Here is a 21344-nt window from a genome sequence, read left to right on the forward strand (position 1 = left end):
GCATGTAAGTTCTTTGGCTAATCCCTTTCCTATACTGCACTGTACATCACCACGGCTATTCTGTAACTATTTGTACTTTCTTTAATGCCCTCACCTCTCACCCATTCTTCCATATTCACCTTCCCATCTCTTTCTCTAATTATGATGTGTATTGGAGTGGGCCTCTTTGCATCCATATTGTTTGGGATTCTGTGTTTCCTGGACTTGCATGTCTAGTTCCTTCACAAAATTAAGGAAGTTTTCTTTCATTATTTTTTTAAATAGATTTCCAATTTCTTGCTTTCTCTCTTCGCCTTCTGGCACTCCTATAATGTGAATGTTGGATTGCTTAAAGTTGTCTCACAGGCTGCTTACACTGTCCTTGCATTTTTGGATTCTCTCTTCTTCTTCTTGTTCTTATTTATTGTTTTTTGCTTCCTTATGTTCCAAATCATTGATTTGATTCTCAGCTTCGTCCACTCTACTGTTGTTTCCCTATAAATTGTTCTTTACTTCAATTAGTGTATCCTTTGTTTCTGAATAGACCTTTTTTATGCTGTTAGGTTCTCCACTAAGTTCTTTGAGCATCCTTATAACCAGTGTTTTGAACTCTGCATCTGATAGATTGCTTACCTCCATTTTCTTTAGCTCCTTTTCTGGAGTTTTGATCTTTTCTTTCCTTTGGGCCATGTTTCTTTGTCTCCTCATTTTAGCAGCCTCCCTGTGTTTGTTTCTGTGTATTAGGTAGAGCTGCTTTGACTCTGTGTCTTGGTAGTGTGGCCTAATGTAAAAGGTGTCCTGTAGGATCCAGTGGCACAACCTGCCCTCAAGTACCCAGAGGTATACCCGCAGTACACCCTCCTCTTGTAGCTGAGTCTTGATTGCTATTGGCAGATCAATGTGAGGGATTTACCCTGGCCAGTCAGCTGCAAGGATTGGCTGTGACCACTAACCACCAACCTTCCACCCTCTGTGGAGGATCAGCTGTGCAGGGGCCGGGTAGTGGTGCCATGAGCTTGATTTTTTAAAAATTGCTTTGAAAATATGAGTGTGTATATATGCCTAGAAGACTGAAAAGCAATTCAATTAAATATTTATAGAAGTTTCCTTTGATGATAAGCAATGAGTGCCTTTATTTTTCTTCTTTACAATTTTTAGTGTTTTCTGAGCTTTTATACTATTTCCTTTTTTTAAAAAAATTTTATTTATTATTTTAGAGAAAGAAAGGAAGGGAGAGAGGGAAAAAACCATGTATTTGTGGTTCCGCTTATTTATGCATTCACTGGTTGCCTCTTGTATGTGTCCTGACCAAGGATCGGACCCACAACCTTTAACATGTTGGAACAATGCTCCAACCAACTGAGCTACCCAACTAGGGTGCTTTTATACTAGTTATATAATCAGGAAAAAAAGCTTTTAAAAAGTTCTTTGGGTTACAACTTTTATTTTAGGTTTTACTTATTTTAGGTTTTATTTTAGGGTTACTTATTTTAGGTTTTCAGCAAACACTTTGAGTCTTGAATACGACTCTGTAAAACAAAGAAATCATTGTCACATTTAGACAGCTACCTTGGTTTTATAGAGAAAGTATATTTTTTCTCCAAATAGCTTTACCCTGCAAGGACGGTTGCTTGAAATTGCTGTGGAAATGTTTGGCTACAACGTCCCCTGGTGGCTTGAACAACCCTGATGATATAGAGGAATTTGACCTCTAAGCTTTTGCCTTAGCTGGGAATCTAGCCTCATAAAAATAAAAGTTGAGCTGATTTGTCATATAACATAAATTCACTAAATAAAGACAATTATCATTTTCTGAGCTACTTAAATAAAAATTTATTAGAGATATCCAGAAAAACTTCTAATAACCTTCCTAGTAATCATATTTGAATTTCCTACCTAAATTAAATACTGTGTTTATGAAATTTAGTGCATAGAAAATAGCATACTTTCCTGTGGAACTAATTAATTCTATGTTTATTCCTTCTTTTCAGATTTGGAAATAGTGGGATTTATTGATATAGCTGATATTTCAAGTCCCCCTGTTCTGTCCAGACATCTGGTCCTACCTATAGCACTTAACAAAGGTGAGTTCTTTTCCTGTTCAGTGATACATATGAAGTATCTTAAGTTTATTCCATTATCTAAAATGATTCTTTTGCCCTGGCTTGGTGACTTTGTTGGAGTGTCATCCCATACACCAAAAAGGTTGCAGATTCAGTCCCCCATCGGGGCACGTACCTAGGTTGCCGGTTCAGTCCCCGGTCGGGGCATGCAGAGGAGGCAGCTGATCAATGTTTCTCTCTCAGATCAAAGTTTCTATCTCTCTCTCTCTCCCTCTTTCTTTCTCTGTAAAATCAATAAAATACATATCTGGGATGAGGATTAAAATAATATATTAAATTCATTTTTTAAAATATTTATATTTACAGAGAGGGGAAGGGAAGGGAAGAAGAAAGAGAGGGAGAGAAACATCAGTGTGTGGTTGCCTCTCATGCGCCCTCTACTGGGGATCCAGCCTGCAACCGAGGCATGTGCCCTGACTGGAAATTGAAACTGTCACCCTTTGGTTCATAGGCTGGTGCACAATCCACTGAGCCACACCAGCCAGGGCTTTAAGTTATTTTTAAATGTTAAATAATACAGTAGCACATTTTGCCGAATTTAGGGGGAAGGAAGAGTTACTAAATTGGATTGAATTTTTAAAATGGAATGTATCTAATATACTAGAAAACTGTTTCTGCTGCTTTACATTGTGGAAAGCATATTGACACATATGTGTATTTCAGTGGAAGTTAACTTACAGTGGAAGTCCTCTTTAGAGATGAGAATGCTTTATCACTAATCCAGGGCTCTGCCTTTCCTGGCAGGAGCGTGGTGAGCAAGCCAAAGTTATGCTCAGACATTGCCTGATAAGTGTGGGGTCAAATATAGGTTCATAAGGGGAGGAACTACATCTCTTCTCTACCAATGCCTAGCACACAGTAGATACGCAGGAAAAACTGTTGAATAGATGGAAGAATCCAGCCTCTTGTGAGGCTTCATTACTGGGAATAGAGCTCTCCAGGAACTGTAAAGTCTTGAACCCAAATTCACTTTCTCTCTGGAGAATGTTAGTCTCTAGCACCTTAACCTTTTCTCTGTTCTAGGCTAACCATCCACTTATATTCACCAGCTTTCTCTAAGAGGTGCATATAGTCAGTCAGGTTTCTGCGCAGAGTCAGATCACATTCTGTTTATGCTGGTTATCTAAGGTGTAGAATTGGGTGTGCCATAACCCTCCATCACACATTCACAGACAGAATCTTGATATGTACCCACAGGTGGCTTATTGTGATTATTGTTTATAACTGACCTTCTTACCTTGTTAATCTTGATGTTAACATTGATAACAGGTTTCCCTTATTTCTAAGGTCTTGGGGGGAAGGGAATTCTGCATGCCCATATAAAGTGCCAAGAAAGAAAGTGGGCAGAATGAAGAGTTTGGATAGGGGAATGGTGAAAAGAAACGTGTGGGAAGGCAGAATTGGGCTATGTTTTAAGGGCTGTTAAATGTCCAGCTAAACTGGGCAAATTCTTCCTAATGATTTAGAGAGTCTTTGAATGAAATTGAGTGGACAGTTCCAGAGGGAAGTTAGTTGTAGGAAGATTCATTTGTCAGCAGAGTGTATAAGAGAACCTAGAGTTGGAGAGTCAGATCAAGGAATTTATGCCCTGGGTATTGTAGCTCAGTGCTTGAATGCTGGCCTGTGAATCAAAGGATCGCCGGTTTGATTCCCAGTCTAAGGCACATGAGAGGCAACCACACATTGATGTTTCTCTCCCTGTCTTTCTCCCTCCCTTCCCCTCTCTAAAAAATAAATACATAAAATCTTAGAAAAGAAAAGAAATTTATGAAGTAACACTGCTCACCTTTTGGGAGCCCATTCACGTGCTGCCTGAGGCTTTTGGTTGAGAACACTCTCAACTCTGTGAATCTGTGGCTCCATTTGGATGGCACTCAAAAGCCCCAGGGAGCACCCAGCTGAGCATCCCAGTAGAAACTGCAAAACTGATTTTTTTTATGTAGCAGTTTCACTGAAATATAATTCACATACCATACACTTCACCCATCTAAAGTATACAATTCATGTCCCAGCTGGTGTGGCTCAGGGGATTGAGTGCCAGCCTGTGAACCGGAAGGTTGCCAGTTCAATTCCCAATTGGGGCACATACCTGGGTTGTAGGCCAGGTCCCCAGCTGGTGGTGTGAGAGAGGCAACCAGTCAATGTATCTCTCACACACTGATGTTTCTTTCTCATTCTTTCTCCCTCCTTTCCCCTCTCTCTAAAAATAAATAACATCTTTTCAAAAAACAAAGTATACAATTCAGTAAATTTTAGTATATTTACAGAGTTGTGCAACCTCACTACAGTCCATTTTAGAATCATAATTTAAAACCCCTAGCCCTTCATCTCCCTCCATCCCAGGTGACCACTAAGGTCCTCTCTGTCTCCATAGATTTGGCTCTTCTGGATGTTTCATATCAATGGAATTCATATTACATATGAAAACTGATTTTTATATGGACATAGGAAAACCAGAATATGTGTTTTTCTTACTTGTTATATATTCCTTTTATAACTCCATATACTTTCCTTCAAAGGCCAGAAATAGCCAACAGTATCATTGGGATTTGGGGTTTTTGTAGCGAATCTCAGCCTGACCTGTGTTCTCTTCTTTTCACAGAAGGTGATGAGGTGGGTACTGGCATAACTGATGATAATGAAGATGAAAATTCAGCCAATCAGATTGCAGGCAAAATACCCAACTTTTGTGTCCTGCTCCATGGCAGCCTAAAAGTGGAAGGCATGGTAGCAATAGTGCAGCTAGGGTAAGGAACTTTGTTTATCTTTGGTTGAGTGAAAGGGAGAATCAGTTTACAAAAAATGAAGTATTTTCCAGACTTTTCTGAAAGAAGCAGGAAGGTCCTTGTCACTCTTTTCCTCTCCCTGGCATACCCTTCCCACCTACCACCACCTTCAGAACTGCTCTTCACATCATCCCCTAGAACAAGTAAAAAATGAGCCTTTTAACTATATTGGTTTTAGATTATATCCTAAGTTGTCCTCTTTTCTATTCTACCTAGGAAACCTAGGTTCAGTTATGGCAATGCTGTTGACTTGCTATAGAGTCTTATGCAGTATTCACAGACTCAGCTATATAAAATGAGGAGGTAGAAATAAATGAAAAAAGACACTGATAAAATTGATTGAACATTTTACCGTATACCGAACATTCCTCCAGGCACTTTAAATACGTAAACTTAATCCCTCACAAACACTGTACAGGAGGTATTGATATTCCCCATTCTATAGATGAGAAACTGAGGCTTAGAGAGGTAAAGGAACTAGGTCACACAGCGAGTAACTGAAAGCACCAGGATTCTTACCTATGCATTCTGGCTCCAGAGCCCAAGCTCATAACCACTGTGCTGTATTCTTTGCCTGTGAGGGAAGCCCTTCTGGCTTCCACATTCACTGCAGTCTCGAAATTTGCAAGAGTACCTGCTTTCCTTTCTATAACACCTGTCGTTAGAAAACAAGAGTGGACTCAACATTTTCTGGCCATTACCTGGGGTAGACTGGTATAAGATATCTAGAGATTAGGAGTGCTCAGATGAAGCATGGCTCAATTTCTGCTGGAATTAAAATCAACTGGTCTAAAAAGAGGAATGCGATTTTTCTTCAGGTATCAGTTTGGTGCATTTCTTGGTACCCAAGCTACTTGTTCTGGTTCTGAATATGAGAACCACCTGGGGCCCTTTGAGAAGTAGGAGCAGAGCTAGGCGATGCCTTTGTGCCCTTTGTCACGAGGTCTTTTCTGTGTTGGTGCTGGTGTGAATGACTCAGGCAGGCAGCTGGAAAGACCTGCAGATCGCAGCCCTTACCCCTCACCCCGCCCCCCTGCAGCTACCTGCCCCTTTGTGATTTTTTTCTCCTTTAAGACTGCTTTTGAGTGCCATGTCTACGTCATTGAATGATACATGTCCCAGAGGAATGGTAATGTTAGGGGGCAGCAGTATGCACTTTCAGGTTTAAGATTTGGCTTTAGTAAAAGTGATGTACCCGGTTTCAGAGCTGAAACTCCTGTTGTTCAAGAGAAAAACACAGGTTAGACTTATTTAATGTGACAGTCACAGGCTTGATGTTCTTCTGATCTTCCATCTTCTCTCCATCTAGTCCCGAGTGGCATGGAATGCTCTACTCCCAAGCTGACAGCAAGAAGAAATCAAACCTCATGATGTCTCTCTTTGAGCCTGGCCCAGAACCTCTCCCATGGCTAGGGAAAATGGCACAGCTGGGTCCTATTTCAGGTATAACCCAGATCAGATTTTATTTGTCTTGACTTTCTCTTCTCTCTGCTGTCCTGAGCTCCTACTGTGCAGTCGTGATCTCCCTCACGGGCGTGCGGTGGTGGTCTCTGATGCTGGGTGGAGAGCCCTAGAGAGTTTGGTGTTTAAACTTGTAACTGGGTAGCTTGGGGGAGACTAGTGTTTTGGTTTCTTTAAATACGTATAAGTGCTCTAACTGCTTAAGGTGAAAAGCAACTCTCCATACACTGATTTTTCCTTAATGTAAATTTTCCTTAGTGTAATTTTTAACCCAGGTAATTCCCAGTTACTCCTAGATAATTAAATCCCCTTCTGTTTTGAAAGTGTCTGTACTTGGCTTTCCTAACATTGATTCTCCTAGTACTTCGCCCTTTTTTGTTGGCAACTTTTCTTTTCCTTGTCGTCTTTTCTCCTCGCCTCATGATGTTGTCCTTTGCCTACTTCTCTTGCGCTCATAGTCTCCTGGTCATTTCGCCAGCCATTATGGCTTCAGGCTCCCCCAGAGTTGCAGCTCCGGTCCTGTGTGGTCACTCCCTGGAACTGCACACCGCACTTCCAATTCCCAGTTGGGCCTCACCACTGGACATGCTGCTGCGGTCCCTGCCTTGGGATGTTTCTAATAGGAACCATTGTCTCACCCCTTGCTTCTTAATCTGTTTTTTCTGATTTTCCTACTCCTGCTGGAGGCCTTCGTGCTCCTAGGTACACAGGTTCCAATTGTAGAGTCATCATTGACTCATTTGGGTCCACTTCAGTTTCAGAAACATCTGCCAAGCAACCTATTTTGTGCCAGGTCCAGGAGATACAAGAGTTAGCAGAAGTTGCTCAAGGCCTAGTGGAACGTTGAATAATCAGCACAGACTGACACAAGGTCCAGTCTGGCCTGCAGGAGGGGATGACCACCTCTGCCTGGAGGACTCAGGAAAATCTTCACAGAGGACAGGTACCCTAGCTGACTTTTGAAGGAAAAAAGACGAATTTAGTGAGCCAATGAAGGACAAATGTACACATGCAGAAAGGAAAGGAGCCCTCCAGCACACGCTGTAAGGGTGGGCGTTGGAGGGCCAGCTGGCAGGTTACAGGTGGGCGGTGGCTGGAGCGAGGCAGGCCTCCTCTGAAATGTGAAGAGGAGCCGGGACTTTGTTCTGCAGGAACTGGGAAGCCACTGAAGGGGAGTGATAGTTCCTTCTGGCTGTGATGAGAACAGTGGAGATACCAGTTAGGAGACTCTGTATTCTAGGTACTGGTGCCCCCTGGTGTCGTACAGTGTGACAGCTCCAAGTGAATGGTAATAAGTTTGCATTTAGAAGGATAACTGTGGGGTGTGGGCTTGAAAAGGGAAAGGCACCCTGCAGTCCAAAGGCGATTTGGCTGGTGTTGCCCGGAGATGTGAAGGTGAGAGCCAGAACAAGGGGCAGCAGCTGGGGACGGAGAGAATGGGATCCGTGTGAAACATGTTTACAAGGTAGAATAAAGGGAAGAGAAGAACTGAGAATGATCCCCAGTTGAGAATGGTGAGAATGAGGGAGATTACTTCGGCAAATTTGAGTTTTTGTGTACAAAAATGAACATGGAAAACCTGTGTAAAAATTCTGTTTCCTGGACCCCACCTACAGAGATTCTGATTCAGTAGGGCTGGATTCAGGCCCAGGAACTTGAAGTTTTACCGTTGCCCACAGAATTACAATGCAGGTGATCCATACCACACTTTAGGAGCCCTGGCTCCAGGAAATTACACAGATGAAGAAAAGAAAGACAAGGACAAAACCCCTAAGAAGGACTCCTACTGGGGACATTGCAGAGGGCACTGGTAAAGGAAAATGAGAAGGAATAGGCAGATGAAAGTATCAATAGAAGAGACTCAAGAAGAAAGTACGGTGTCTCGTACACTAGCGCATGCGTGTCAGTTAAGGTCTGAGGATGCCTTTTGCCTTGAAGCCCAGAGAAGATTTTGACTGAATATAGGCCCTAGAAGCTAGGCCGAGGTTCAGCAAACTTGTTCAGAAGAAGGATGAAATAGTAAAATATTTCAGGCTCTGCAGACCATATGGCCTCTGTCGTAACTACTAAACTCCACCATCATAGCACAATACATAAATAAATGATAGTGACTGTTACAAAAACTTATTTATGGACACCAAAATTTGAATTCGTATTAATTTTCATGTATATGTTGTGAAATATATACAAATCTTTTCATATTTTTCCCAATCATTTAAAAATACAAAAACCATTCTTTAAGTCAGAAAGAGGCTCCAGTGGAAAGGTGAAGAGTTATAATGGACGCTGCATCACCCACAAAGCCTAAAACACTTACAGCCAGGCCCTTTACAGAGGTTTGCCCCCCCCCCCCCCCCCCCGACGTAGACCACTGTGATAGTTTTCACTGCAGATGCCAGGCCGGAATCGAAGATAGGAGCATTCAGATTTCTTTCTGAGCTTCCAACCTACCAGTGCTTGGCTTGTTGTAGGTGCTCTTCATTAAGATTGAACTGCTGTTTGTTCTGTCTTATGTCTCTTTTCTCCTCCCTTCGGGTCTGTTCTTTTCAATGAAGGTAATAAGAGCTAACTTTTTTTATTGTTCAATTACGGTTGTCTCCATTTTCCCCCCATTACTCTCCCCTGTCCTGTCCACCCTCCCCGACATTCAACTCTCCCGGAAGTAATTTTCTTAATTTCAAAAATTTATTAAAGGTGTTGCCTTGCGAGTTTTACCTCAAGCTTTCCCCTTTTTTTGGTTCCTGATGGACTTCAGTTAGAGCAGTAGCGGTCACCAGTTTCAGTACAGTTCCACGTACTAGCCCAGATGTCACACACACAGATGTGTTATTTTGCAGTTACTGATTTTTAAAGAGTGTATATCTTATCTTATTAAGGATACTATTGTTGAGTTCCTTCTTGAAAAAAATACCAGCATTTTTAGTAAAAAAAATATTTAAATTATTTTGTTTTTCATGTCTTTTTATGTAGATATACTTTGCATCTTATCTGCAAAGAGGATGAATTTGATGAAGTGATGGAAAAATATGGTAGCTTGGAAACTAGTACTTCTCTTTAAAGTCATTTTGCCTAATTTAAAAATCAGATTTCTCATTCGCTTTAGCAAGTGCTTTTTAAAAAAAGTTTCTGAGTCTTTTTTTCCTCAGTCTGTTAAAAAGTACTGCGTCCAGTGTTTCAAATATGTTATATCAGTTCATTTGGGTAAGAAAAACTAATTCCTTCAGCGTGCACATTAGTATTTGTCTGGAGTTGGAAAATATTCCAGGGAAAGGTCCATTTTGACCTGAGCAGCGCCCGAAGCACCCGTCCCTGAGTAGGGTGGCAGCGCCGCAGTAGAGTGCGGGGTTCCCGCCGGCGGTCTCGGGAAGCAGGTGGTCGTCCTGCGGCAGCTTTCGGAGTCTTACTCTCAGAAATTCTCCTTTTTCTCTCTGTCTCTCCATATGCACATACGCCTGCTTGAGTGTGCACATGCACACGTCCAGGTGATCGTAATCTGAGTCTGCCGTTGGGCTGCTTACCGAACCAGCGTAGTGCCGCTGCGCTGGGCACAGTGGAGCGCGTCGCCACTCCGAGCCTCACAGTAGTCCTGTGAGACTGGGTTGTCCTCACCGCGACAAGTAATGATTGATAAAAACCTGCCTCAGAGGGCTGTTCAGAGACTTTGTTGAGGGAATAAGCATAACGTCCCTGACACGGGAGACACATAATAATGGTAGATCCTGCTGTTTCTATTCATCAAAGCAAAGTGCAACACAGTATAATTTTCACCTGTCTCTCCTACTCCTGATTCTGTTCCCACTGACGGCCACTTTCAGCTTTTGTTTCTTTTGTATTTACTTACATTTCTAAGTAACTGTACAGCTGTTTCTTGACTTTTCATTTAAATGGCGTTTTTTAACTTAAGGATTACTACTTAGCTTTCTTACCAACATCATTTTTACCCACCTACCACCAAAAAGCACATTTTTTTCTTCCTCTATCCTTGCAGTGTGGTGTAGCGCTTTTTGGTTAAATTAGTACTGTCCTTGTAAGGTAATATAAATGTTACTCACAACTAAGCCGTGTGGTGTACCAGTTACATTTCTTTTGTTTTGCAACTCTTTGTCCCCTGTCCCAGTTGTTACTTTTTAAAATCAGTTTCTTTTTTTTCTAATAGGAAAGATAAATGTATTCTAACCTCAGTTAGAGAGAAGGCTTTATTGGGAAGGCACTGAGGTTCCCCCAAGACTTTCAGGAAAGAGCCGGGCAGCCAGGCTGGGCGGAGCGCGCAGCGGATGAGTGCGGCCCTCCCCTGGCGCTGCCTCCCGGCCGCCTCTGCACTCTTTTCTTTTTTCTTTGCTGTTTTCTCTGTACCTATTAATTTCTACCTAACTAAGATGCATTCTTCAGGGATTTTGTCAGTGGTTTTTTTTCCCTTAAAGCCACCTTTCTTCCTCTTGTCTCATAAAATGGACTGGTTGTTCTGTCAGCCCGTGGCATGGTTGTCATTCTGCGTGTTCCCTTCACGTCTCTCCTGTGGATCTCCTGATTCACGAATCTTCCTGAGAAACGGGTACCTGGGAAGTGAGCGTTTGAAATCTCGCGTATTTGGAAATGTCTCTGTTTCATCTCTGACACATGATTGACAGTTTGGTTCTGTACAGAGTTCTAGGTGGGAATCATTCTCCCTCAGAGTTTGGAAGCATTGCTCTGTTGTCTCTTCTGACGTCCGGCCCTGCAACTGGGAGGCAGCGTCATGCTGACTCCTGGGCGGTGACCTGGCCTGTATTTCCTCTGCACTCCTGGAGGCTCTTCTTTGTGTCCCTGCCGTTCTGGACTTTGAGAACGATGTGCCTACCTGTCGATCCCTTTGTCCACTGCAGCGGGCACTCAGTGGGTCCTCCCATCTGGCAATTCATGTTCCTCAGTCCTGGGGATATGAACTGTGTCTTTTCTGCTCTCTGTACTCTTGCCTCTTCCTTTCTAGAACATATATTTATGATTTGTGTTTGTGTGTGTGAATTTTATCTAGTCCTGCCCATTTTTCTATTGTTTTCTTTTTACTCTATCTTCTGGGAAATATTTTCAACTTTTATCTTGCAACTGTTTATTTTCAAATTTCTGTTATCATGTTTGGTTATTTCTAAGAGTCTCCTGTTCTTTTTCCATAAATGCAGTATTTTCTGTCTGCTAAGCCAGTCACTACATGTAGGTTCCAAACAGAGACAGTACACGATGGGCAATGATTAGATGTTGGAATGTTTGGTAGCAGTACTGAGTGCTGTAGAACAGAAGGGTCTAGACAAATCACTGCCTGCCAGAAAAACCTCGGACCAACTACATGTCGAAGGCAGAATAGGATCTGGACCTGGAACGTAAGTAAAGTCAGATAGATGAGGCGCAGCCATGCTGAGTGGTGGAAAAAGTGTTGGCGTTGGCACCAGGCCCAGCTGAGTCGCTGCAAAAACCTGGGGGGTCCAACCTCTCTGAGCTTCAGTTTCCTCCTCTTTGATGGGACTAATAATACCTACCCTCCACGATTGCTGTAAAGAGAGAAGTTGTGTATGTATAGTGTATGGTGTATAGTTGGGATTTAATAAACATTTTTTATAAGATTCTTGAGGCCAGAAAAATATCTTCTCTGGCCACACTTGCTAGCCTAGCGCCTGCTACACAGTGGGGTCTTCCTATAGATAATAAATGAGTGCGTGAGCGAGGGAACAGATGGATGAGGAAGGAGAGCATTCCGGGAGGGGAGATGACAGAAATAGTGGCCGGGAAGCTGGGAGTGAGCATGTTGCGAGGGAAAGGACTGCTGGGACCTGGCCTGACTCAAGAGGTTTATATAGAGACAGGTGTTCTTGGAAATATGTCTGGAAAACTGGGTCAGTACTTTTTGGAGGGGTCCGGAGGGAGGACTGACAGAGGTAGTTTGGGGCCAGTGTGAGGCATTTAAATCAGTGACCAAATCAGGGCTAGAAAGCGTCCCACTCAGTTAGAGAAACTGGGCTAATTCCAGTTTTTGATGTGAACATTTGGGCAAGGACGAAGCCCCTATCTGGTTGGGAAACGACCCCTGCTCTGTCTGCCCCAGAAGGTGGTAACAATAATGATAGAGTAAGTCAGGAGGTGTAAATATGCTTTGTAAGTTTGCGGCAGTTTCACTGGCTCAGGAAGCAGGCAGGAAAACAGGAACCCTTGTTTATCCACGTGGCTACTATGGCTTTCATTCCCCAAAAGCGGTAAACTAATAAGCCATAATGGGGAGGGGTATGTTTCACCAAAAAGTATTTCTTCCCTTGTCCTTTGTCTTAACTTGGCTACATATAATTTTCCTTCTAAATTATTTCAATGCCTGTGCCTATGTTGTCAATCCAGTTGCCTCCTGAGGCTATTTAATTAAAATAAATAAAATTTAAAATTCACTACGTTGGTCGCAGTAGCTGCACAGAAGTGTTCAGTGGCCATGGGGGCTGGTGGCCGCCGTTCTGCCACCTCAGAAAGTTCTCTGGGAGAGCGCTAGACTAGACTTACAGAACCCCAGTTTGCATGTTCATTTTTTAAAATAGTGTATTAGTTTTAACTTCTCTGACTTTTTTAATTTATAAAGCAAGTAACTGAAGCTTGTTTCTTTGAAAACATGAAGCTGTTTTTCACTTACATGAGCCTTAGTTGATTGTTTGATCTCTTCCATCTGTGGCTTTTTATTGAAAACAGGTCCGCCGACCTAACCTAATGGATTTTCTTAATTAGGGAAGTAACAGGGTATAAAAGACTGAATGATTGGAAGAGCTTCTAGCCTAATTGGAAATGTAATTGATTGTGTTTGCCAGATGTCATTTCAAGACTATCTTCTTCTTTTTTAAGATGCTAAAGAAAACCCTTATGGTGAGGATGACAATAAGAGCCCATTCCCCTTGCAGCCCAAAAACAAACGCAGTTACGCCCAGAATGTGACTGTCTGGATCAAACCCAGTGGCCTCCAGGTAACGTCACCATTCCCCTGGGACAGGGGGAGGGATTCTGGCAGGCCAGCAGACATTTGATTTGATTTTCCTTTCCTGTGATACTTAGTAATTCATTTACTTCTAATGTTTGTCTATTTCCAAAAAAGATTTGAGGTAACGTACAGTAAAAAAATGTATACAGCAAATTTATTTTTTACAAAATTTAGAGTAATACAAAACCTAGAGGGAAGAGGGGAGACAGTTGTGCCAGGAAGCCAAAGCAAAATGATAATTGATTGTATTTGAGCACTGGGCTCTGAGCTTTCTCTTACCAAAGTCAAAAAAGAAACATGGAGGGTTTTCTGTTGCGTAGTGTTATGTCTGATAAAGGAAGCAGGCCCATTCTTCTAGGGAGACCCGTTTTCCTGGCATGGAATTTTGAGGCATCGACTGATGTAATGGGTGTTATCTCTTAAAACAATTTTGAGAAAGATGTAAAAACCTTCACATGGTTATTCCACCCCCACAGTAGGGCCCGAACCATAGCTTTTACACTGCAATTCCACAAAACACGTTCCCTGGAAGCTGAGCGTGTACCGTGGCCACGGCATGCTGCTTTCACACAGGGCACTCAGGTGACATCTCTTCTTCTGAGTTTAAAAGTCACCTTTTGAGCCTTGTTTCTCATTTGAGTACCTTTTTTTCCTTTGTTCCTCCAAGGAGTCCAGCCTTAGGCAGAGGAGGCGGCATCGGGCCACCTGACAACAGAAGTGGCTCCCGTTGGTGGTGTGGTCCCTCCTTCCCCCTTGTCATAGACACCGGACACCCCACCGTGACTGAGGGGATGGGGCCCCTCTCTCTGCTGGAAAATCCGATTCTGCCCCTTCTATGCTGTCCCTGCCCCCTGTACTTCCCTGCTGAAAGGATGGCTGCATTTTTTTTCTTTTTTTGAATTTTTCTAAAATTATTTTTAAAATTTTTTAAAATAATATTTCCTAAAATTATTTTAAAATTTTTATTTTAGTCTGAGTGTATTTTTTTATTGTGAAACACACGTGACACTTACCATTTCAACCATTTTAAAACATACAAGTCAATGGCAGTTAGTACAATCACGTGTTACACAACCATCACCGCTGTCTAGTTCCAGAACATCTTATCACCCCAAAAGGAAACCCTGTACCCAGTAAGCAAGTCACTTTATTTTCCCATTGTCCCTCAGCCCTTGGCAACCACTAATCTGCTTTCTGCCTGTGTGGATTTGCCTACTCTGCATATTTTCTATAAATGCGTCATATACTGTGTGGCCTTTTTGTTGGGCCTCCATTGGGTATAATGCTTTCAGCGCTCATCCGCGCAGCAGCCTGTGTCGGTGCGTCAGTCCCCCCGTGGCTGAGAAACACTCTGTCATCGGACGATGCCACGTTGTGTTTGCCCGTCATTCAGTGGATGTTCCTGCACTCTTGCTGTTCTGAATGATGCTGCTGTGAACATTCATCAGATTAATTTTTCTTTTGTTGCTGTGCTGTTGTAACTAAGAAATCATGGCCAAATCCAGGGACATAAAAATTTGCCCCTATGTTTTCTTTTAAGAGTTTTACAGTTTAAGCTCTGACCCATTTTGATTTACTTTTTTGTATAAGGTATGAAGTAACGGTCCTACTTCATTCTTTTATGTATGTGGCTCTTCGGTACCATTTGTTGAAGAAACTGTTCTTACCCCCATTCAGTGGTCTTGGTCCCTCATTAAAAAAGCAGCTAGATAGATACATATGCACACACATACATACATACATGATTGTTGGGTGTGGTTTTGTGAAACAAGTTCATTCCTGTCATAAAGGATTTATTGCCGAGCACTTTGAAGGAAGGAGGTGCCGTACTAATGTTGAGCAGAGAAGTGACACTAACTCGGAAGGGATCCTCGTTTGGCCACTGTCTCTCTGTTCCTGTTTTCAGTGCTTTAAACACGTAGAGCCATCCTGTTGGATTCTTTCCCCTTTACCACAGAATTCTAATGTGGAGTTGTTTTTACCCTTGATAGACAGACGTACAGAAGATTTTAAGAAATGCAAGGAAACTACCTGAAAAAACACAAACCTTCTACAAGGTGAGACCATTACAATTATAGTGGAAGAGGCTGGGCCCTGGGAAGTTTGCCAAAAATAAGTGGTTCACTGTCATCCCTGTGGGTAGCAGAGCAAACGTGGACAGGGGTTAGAAGTGTATGCTTCCGCCTCAGTGTTTTTCATCAGTCAGGTTAGTAGAAGCCATAGGTCCATTTCTGCCATAAAATCCAAGAATTAAACAGTTCCGTGCTGAAGGGCCTGTCAGTGTTGGTACAGCTGTGACAGGCTAAGGGAAGGGGCTGAAAGGACCTGAACCCTCATACCCTTAATCCTTCTCACCATCCCACGTGGGTATCCATCCAGCCTGACCTCGGGCTACCGCTGCATGGGGCTTCCTGGGACGGCGATTGCCCAGAACATTCTTACTGTGCCAGAGAAGCTGCTTCCCAGAGTGACTTCTCAAATTACACGTGTATGAGTTGCAAACAGATGGCCCTCAGGAACTCGACCTAGGCAATCCAGAACCGTGGGTGGAGGAACAAAGTGACAAGGGCCGAGGTGGAGTGTGGGGCACTGAGGCTCACCCATTTCTCTCCTCCCGGTGTTTGGGCGAGATCAGATTACGTCAGTGGTACTGTGAGGTGTGCTGCGCTGTCCGTTTCGTCCTAGCTTGCTAATCTGAAATTGTGGGCACACAGCCCGCTCCAGGCTAGCATTTCTCCCAGAGAACACCCATGCTACTTTGGCTGGATGTCATTTCATTGCCTTATTGTCACTACTGTGTTCAAACCTAATTATGTAGTGGGCTGGTGAAACCAAGCAAGAACAACCTTACTCGGAGTTCAAACAGACAGGCGATCAGCCCCAGGCCCTTCTGACTGACACCCTGTCATCCACGCGGGCCTTGTCCTCCTCCCTGCAGAGCTTTCTCCTCACACTCATCAGCCATCCATTCAAGCCGACACACTTGTACATTGGCCTTTTGAACTTTTCACTTGTTAACAGTGGTCAGGAAGCCCATTTCTCTATCCTGGTTTTATATAATCTCACATCTCAAAGGTGGAAGGGGCCTCTGCCAGGCCACTGCATCAGCCCCAGCAGTGGGCAGGGAAGAGGTTTCCTCCCTTTTTGTAAATGAGGCCACTGGGACCCAGAGAGGCCACACAACTTGCCCAAGTCACCCTGCTACAGGGTTGATGGGGCACTTCCTACTTCTCTGCTCCCATTCACCACCTCCCTTCTTTTTGTGGCGGTGTTTCAGGTCATACTTCCTGACCCCTCCAGAGCCTCCTCCAAACATGTTCATTGGCATCCAGCCTGAGGCACCTGAGGTTTAAGAGGCACCTGAGATTTAAGAGCCCCCTGAGGTTTGGGACGAGCCTTTTCCATAGCCGAGTAACAGGAAAAGTAACCCTCCTCAGTTAGGAGTAAATGAAGTAACGTATGCAAAGAGCCTCACTGCTTTGGCCGACATGCTCCTTCACTGTGGTGGTGATGACCTGCACGTCAGCTGTGTTTCTCACCCGGCTTCCTTCTCACCTGGGGAGGAACCACTTCTCAGTCACGTCCTCATGCCCTCGTCCCAGGCATCTCTGTACAACCCTTTGTTCTTATATAAAAACACTAAGTTGGGGTCAAGGAAAACTTATTCTGAGCTGAGCACTTGAAAAGTGTGTGACAATTCCAGACATGGAGTGGCTGGTCAAGTGGCTGGACTGGCTGGTTGGGTGGACAGAGTTGCCTGGGCAGTCAGTCAGGAAGTCGACAAGATAGTAGAAGACAGAGTGGGAATAGAGATCAACCAAGAAGTAAGAACCACAAATGGAGTTTTGAGCAAGAATTTAATAGTTAATCTACCAAAGTGAGCTTACCTATTTCTGCCTAATCACATACATTATCCAGCAAAAATTAGTTCATCATAGTGGAGGTTTGTGTCTGCTATTTGCAGAGAAGTTGGTTGTATTTTCTTAAAAAGCATTTCACAGTAACGGTTGTAAACAAATCTACTTATCCAGTTATACCTTTGAATTAAAAACCTCCATTTATTGTCCAAAAAAAAGTACATGACAAGGAAAATGCACTTTAGGAACATCATTTTGTTGCTGTGGTTGCAGGAGCTGAACCGTTTACGAAAGGCTGCCCTGGCCTTTGGTTTCTTGGACTTGCTCAAGGGCGTGGCGGACATGCTGGAGAGGGAGTGCACGCTGCTGCCCGACACGGCCCACCCCGACGCCGCGTTCCAGCTGACCCACGCTGCCCAGCAGCTCAAGCTGGCCAGTACCGGCACCTCTGAGTATGCCGGCTATGACCACAACATCACGCCTTTGCAGACAGACTTCTCTGGGAGCAGCGCTGAAAGAATGTAAAGCTGACTTTGGGAGACTTCCTTCTTTTTTCATTTCAACTGAATATGCGTAAGGGTGAACACTTTTCCAGAGTGTTCCCCTCTGCAGTGACCACCCAAAGAGCTCCCAGCAGCTGCCTCAGAAGCACCACTTGCTGGCTTGAATGAGTGCTACTGTCTCAGAAGGGCTCTGAAGGGTGGTTGGCCACTTGGGCTTTCACTTTCTAAGGCTTAGAGTCTTCCAGCCCAAAAGACACCTGTGGCTGCCACAATGGGTACATCTGCTGAGAAGCTTGAAGCTTTGGTGGGCACAGAGCTCTCCCCCTTCCTCAGGAAACCTGACCTGCAAGGGTCCTCTGGCTTTCCAAAAGGCATCTTGTCTTCGCTCAATCATGAAGACACCTTAAAGCTTCTGGCCTTGGACTGAGCAACACAGACAGTCAGGGACTTTCTAAGTACAAGCCCTACACCACTAAGTCCCAGAACTTTTCTCGAAACTTGGGCAAAACTTGGTGGTAACCCTTAGGTGCCTTTGGTATGTCTTGAGATACATACTTTTAAATAGCAACCATAAATGTATAAAATTAGTCCCGTTTCTTCAATTTTTAAAAATAAATTTGATTTTCTATAAAATGGTTTCACTGGGAAACTAATGTCTTTGCCTTTTGTTCTGTCCTATCTGGATATAAATCCTGCTTCCTGCGTGAAACAGATTCATAAATCATGAGGGTTCCTTGGGTTTCATATTGACTGCCCTGTTTTTTTTCTTTTTAATTATATTTTATTGATTATGCTATGACAGTTATCCCATTTCCCCCCTTTGTAACCCCCATCCCACCAGCATTCTGCTCTCTTAGTTCATGTCCATGGGTCATACATGTAAATTCTTTGGCTTCTCCATTTCCCATACTATTCTTAACCTCCCCATTTATTTTGTACCTACCACTTATAATACTCCCTGTACATTTTACCCCATCCCCCCTCCCCTTCCCCTCTGATAACCCTCCGTGTGATCTCCATTTCTGTGATTCTGTTCCCGTTCAAGTTGTTTGCTTAGTTTTTGTTTTTGATATTTTAGGTTTGGTTGTTGATAACTGTCAGTTTGTCGTCATTTTACTGTTCATATTTTTTATCTCCTTCTTTGTATTAGGTAAGTCCCTTTAACATTTCATATAATAAGGTCTTGGTGATGATGAACTCCTTTAATTTGACATTACCTGGGAAGCACTTTATATGCCCTTCCATTTTAAATGAAAGCTTTGCTGGATAGAGTAATCTTGGATGTAGGTCCTTGCCTTTCATGACTTAGAATACTTCTTTCCAGCCCCTTCTTGCCTGTAATGTTTCTTTTGAGAAACCAGCTGATGGTCTTATGGGAACTCCTTTGTAGTTAACTGTCTCCTTTTCTCTTGCTTTTAGAATTCTCTTCTTATATTTAATCTCAGGTAATGTAATTGTGTGTGCTTCCTTGGGTCCAACTTCTTTGGGACTCTGAGCTTCCTGGACTTCCTACAAGTCTATTTCCTTTGCCAGATAGGAAAAATTCTCCATTATTTTCTCAAATAAGTTTTCCATTTTTAACTCTTCTCCTTCTGACACCTCTATGATTTGGATGTTAGAATATTTAAAGTTGTCTCAGGGGTTCCTAAGCCTCTCATTTTTTTTGAATTCTTGTTTCTTCATTCTGTTCTGGATGTTTACTTCTTCCTTCTGGTCCAAATATTTGAGTCCCAGTTTCCTTCCCTTCACTGTTGGTTCCCTGTACATTTTCCTTTATTCTACTTTGCATAGCCTTCACTTTAACCTCTAGGTAAAAGTGAAGGTTGACCATACTCAACCAATTCTGTGAGCATCCTGATTACCAGCATTTTGAACTCTGCATCTGATAGGCTGGCTCTTTATCGCTTACTTCTATTTTTGGAGCTTTGATCTTTCATTTGGGCCATTTTTTTTAATTTATTTTTTATTGATTATGCCATTACAGTTGTTCCATTCCCCCCCTTCATTCCCCTCCACCCTACCCCCCGTCCCCACCATTACCCCCCCTTTAGTTTATGACCATGTGTCTCAAGTTCTTTACATTCTATATTTCCCATACTATTCTTACTTCCCATCTATTTTCTATCTACTGTCTATGCTACTTATTTTCTGTACCTTCTCCCCCCTTCTCCTCCTCCCACTCCCCTGTTGCTAACCCTCCTTGAGAGCTTCATTTCTATGTTTCCACTCCTGATCTAGCTGTCCTTTTAGTTTGCTTTTGTTTTAGGTGTGGTTGTTAATAACTGTGAGTTTGCTGTCCTTTCACTGTTCATGTTTTTTTAACTTCTTTTTTTTAGGTAAGTCCCTTTAACATTTCATATAATAAGGGCTTGGTGATGATGAACTCCTTGAATTTGATCTTATCTGAGAAGCACTTTATCTGTCCTTCCATTTTAAATGAAAGTTTTGCTGGATAGAGCAATCTTGGTTGTAGGTCTTTAGATTTCATGACTTGGAATACCTCTTTCCAGCCCCTTCTTGCCTGTAAGGTCTCCTTTGAGAAATCCTCTGACAGTCTGATGGGGACTCCTTTGTAGGTGACTGTCCCCTTAGCTCTTGCTGCTTCTAGGATTCTCTCCTCCATTTTAATCTTGGCTAATGTAATGATGATGTGCCTTGGTGTGTTCCTTCTTGGGTCCAACTTCTTTGGGACTCTCTGAGCTTCCTGGATTTCCTGGAAGTCTATTTCCTTTGCCAGATTGGGGAAGTTCTCCTTTATTATTTGTTCAAGTTTTCCACTGGTGGCTGTGCCTTTCCCCCTTCTGGTACCCCTATAATTTGGATGTTGGAGCGTTTAAAGATGTCCTGGAGGTTCCTAAGACTCTCCTCATTTCTTTGAATTCTTGCTTCTTGACTCTTTTCTGTTTGGCCATTATTTGCTTTCTTCTGGTCCACTTCATTGATTTGAGTCCCAGTTTCCTTTTCATTGCTATTGGTTTCCTGTGCAATTCCATTCATTTCAATTAGTTTCGCCTTCATATATTTCTCTAATTTGTGGCTATAATCAACCAGTTCTGTGAGGATCCTGATCACCAGTGTTTTAAACTGTGCGTCTGAGAGTTTTGCTATTTCTTCATCTCTTAGATTTATAGGCTCTGGGGCTTTGAGATCTTCTTGAGCCATTTTTGGTCTGTTCGCACCCGTTAAGTATGAGGAGAGGAGCCTTGGACTCCCAGGTCACTAGGTTGTGACGCTGTATGTGGGGGCGTGGTCAGAGCGGGGAAATGGCAGCCCCCTCTGCTGTTTTGTGCTGCTGGGTGAGGAGCAGATCCTTAGGTGGTTCACCAGGGCCGGGCCACTCAGAGTCACTGGGTTATGACGCTGTATGTGGAGGTGGGGTCAGAGCGGGAAATGGCTGCGCCCTCCGCTGCTGCTCTCCGCAGTGACCCGCTGGGTTCTGGTCCAATTGCTCACTCTCTCGCTTGTTTATCCACACACAAATGCGCGACCACAGTCAGCCCGCAGCCCTGCTCCCTCGCTGTTTCCCAGCGGTCGCTGGGTCTCTCACTAGGTCCAACCCGGCGCCTGGATTCCGCGCGCCTGAGTCCGACCGACCGAGTTTTCCTGTGCTACCCCGCTCCGCCAGCTGCTGGTTTTGCCCCTCTTACCGGTCAGGA

General features: G+C 43.4%; 1 protein-coding gene across 2 annotated transcripts in view; it reads left to right on the forward strand.

The window, feature by feature from the left end:
- Positions 1-18349, forward strand: part of INTS14 (integrator complex subunit 14) — a 33944-nt gene extending 15595 nt beyond the window's left edge. For both annotated transcript variants that reach the window (XM_053670148.1, XM_053670149.1), the window contains 6 exons: positions 1971-2063; positions 4705-4849; positions 6198-6331; positions 13196-13314; positions 15320-15385; positions 17459-18349. In XM_053670148.1, coding sequence (XP_053526123.1) covers positions 1971-2063; positions 4705-4849; positions 6198-6331; positions 13196-13314; positions 15320-15385; positions 17459-17710 — 809 coding nt within the window. In that variant the 3' untranslated portion in view covers positions 17711-18349. The remainder of the gene's footprint in view (positions 1-1970; positions 2064-4704; positions 4850-6197; positions 6332-13195; positions 13315-15319; positions 15386-17458) is intronic.
- The last annotated feature ends 2995 nt before the right edge of the window (positions 18350-21344 follow it).

This window comes from Artibeus jamaicensis, unplaced genomic scaffold (genome assembly GCF_021234435.1).
Source record: "Artibeus jamaicensis isolate MK-2021 breed Jamaican fruit bat unplaced genomic scaffold, CSHL_Jam_final contig_548, whole genome shotgun sequence".
NCBI lineage: Eukaryota > Metazoa > Chordata > Mammalia > Chiroptera > Phyllostomidae > Artibeus > Artibeus jamaicensis.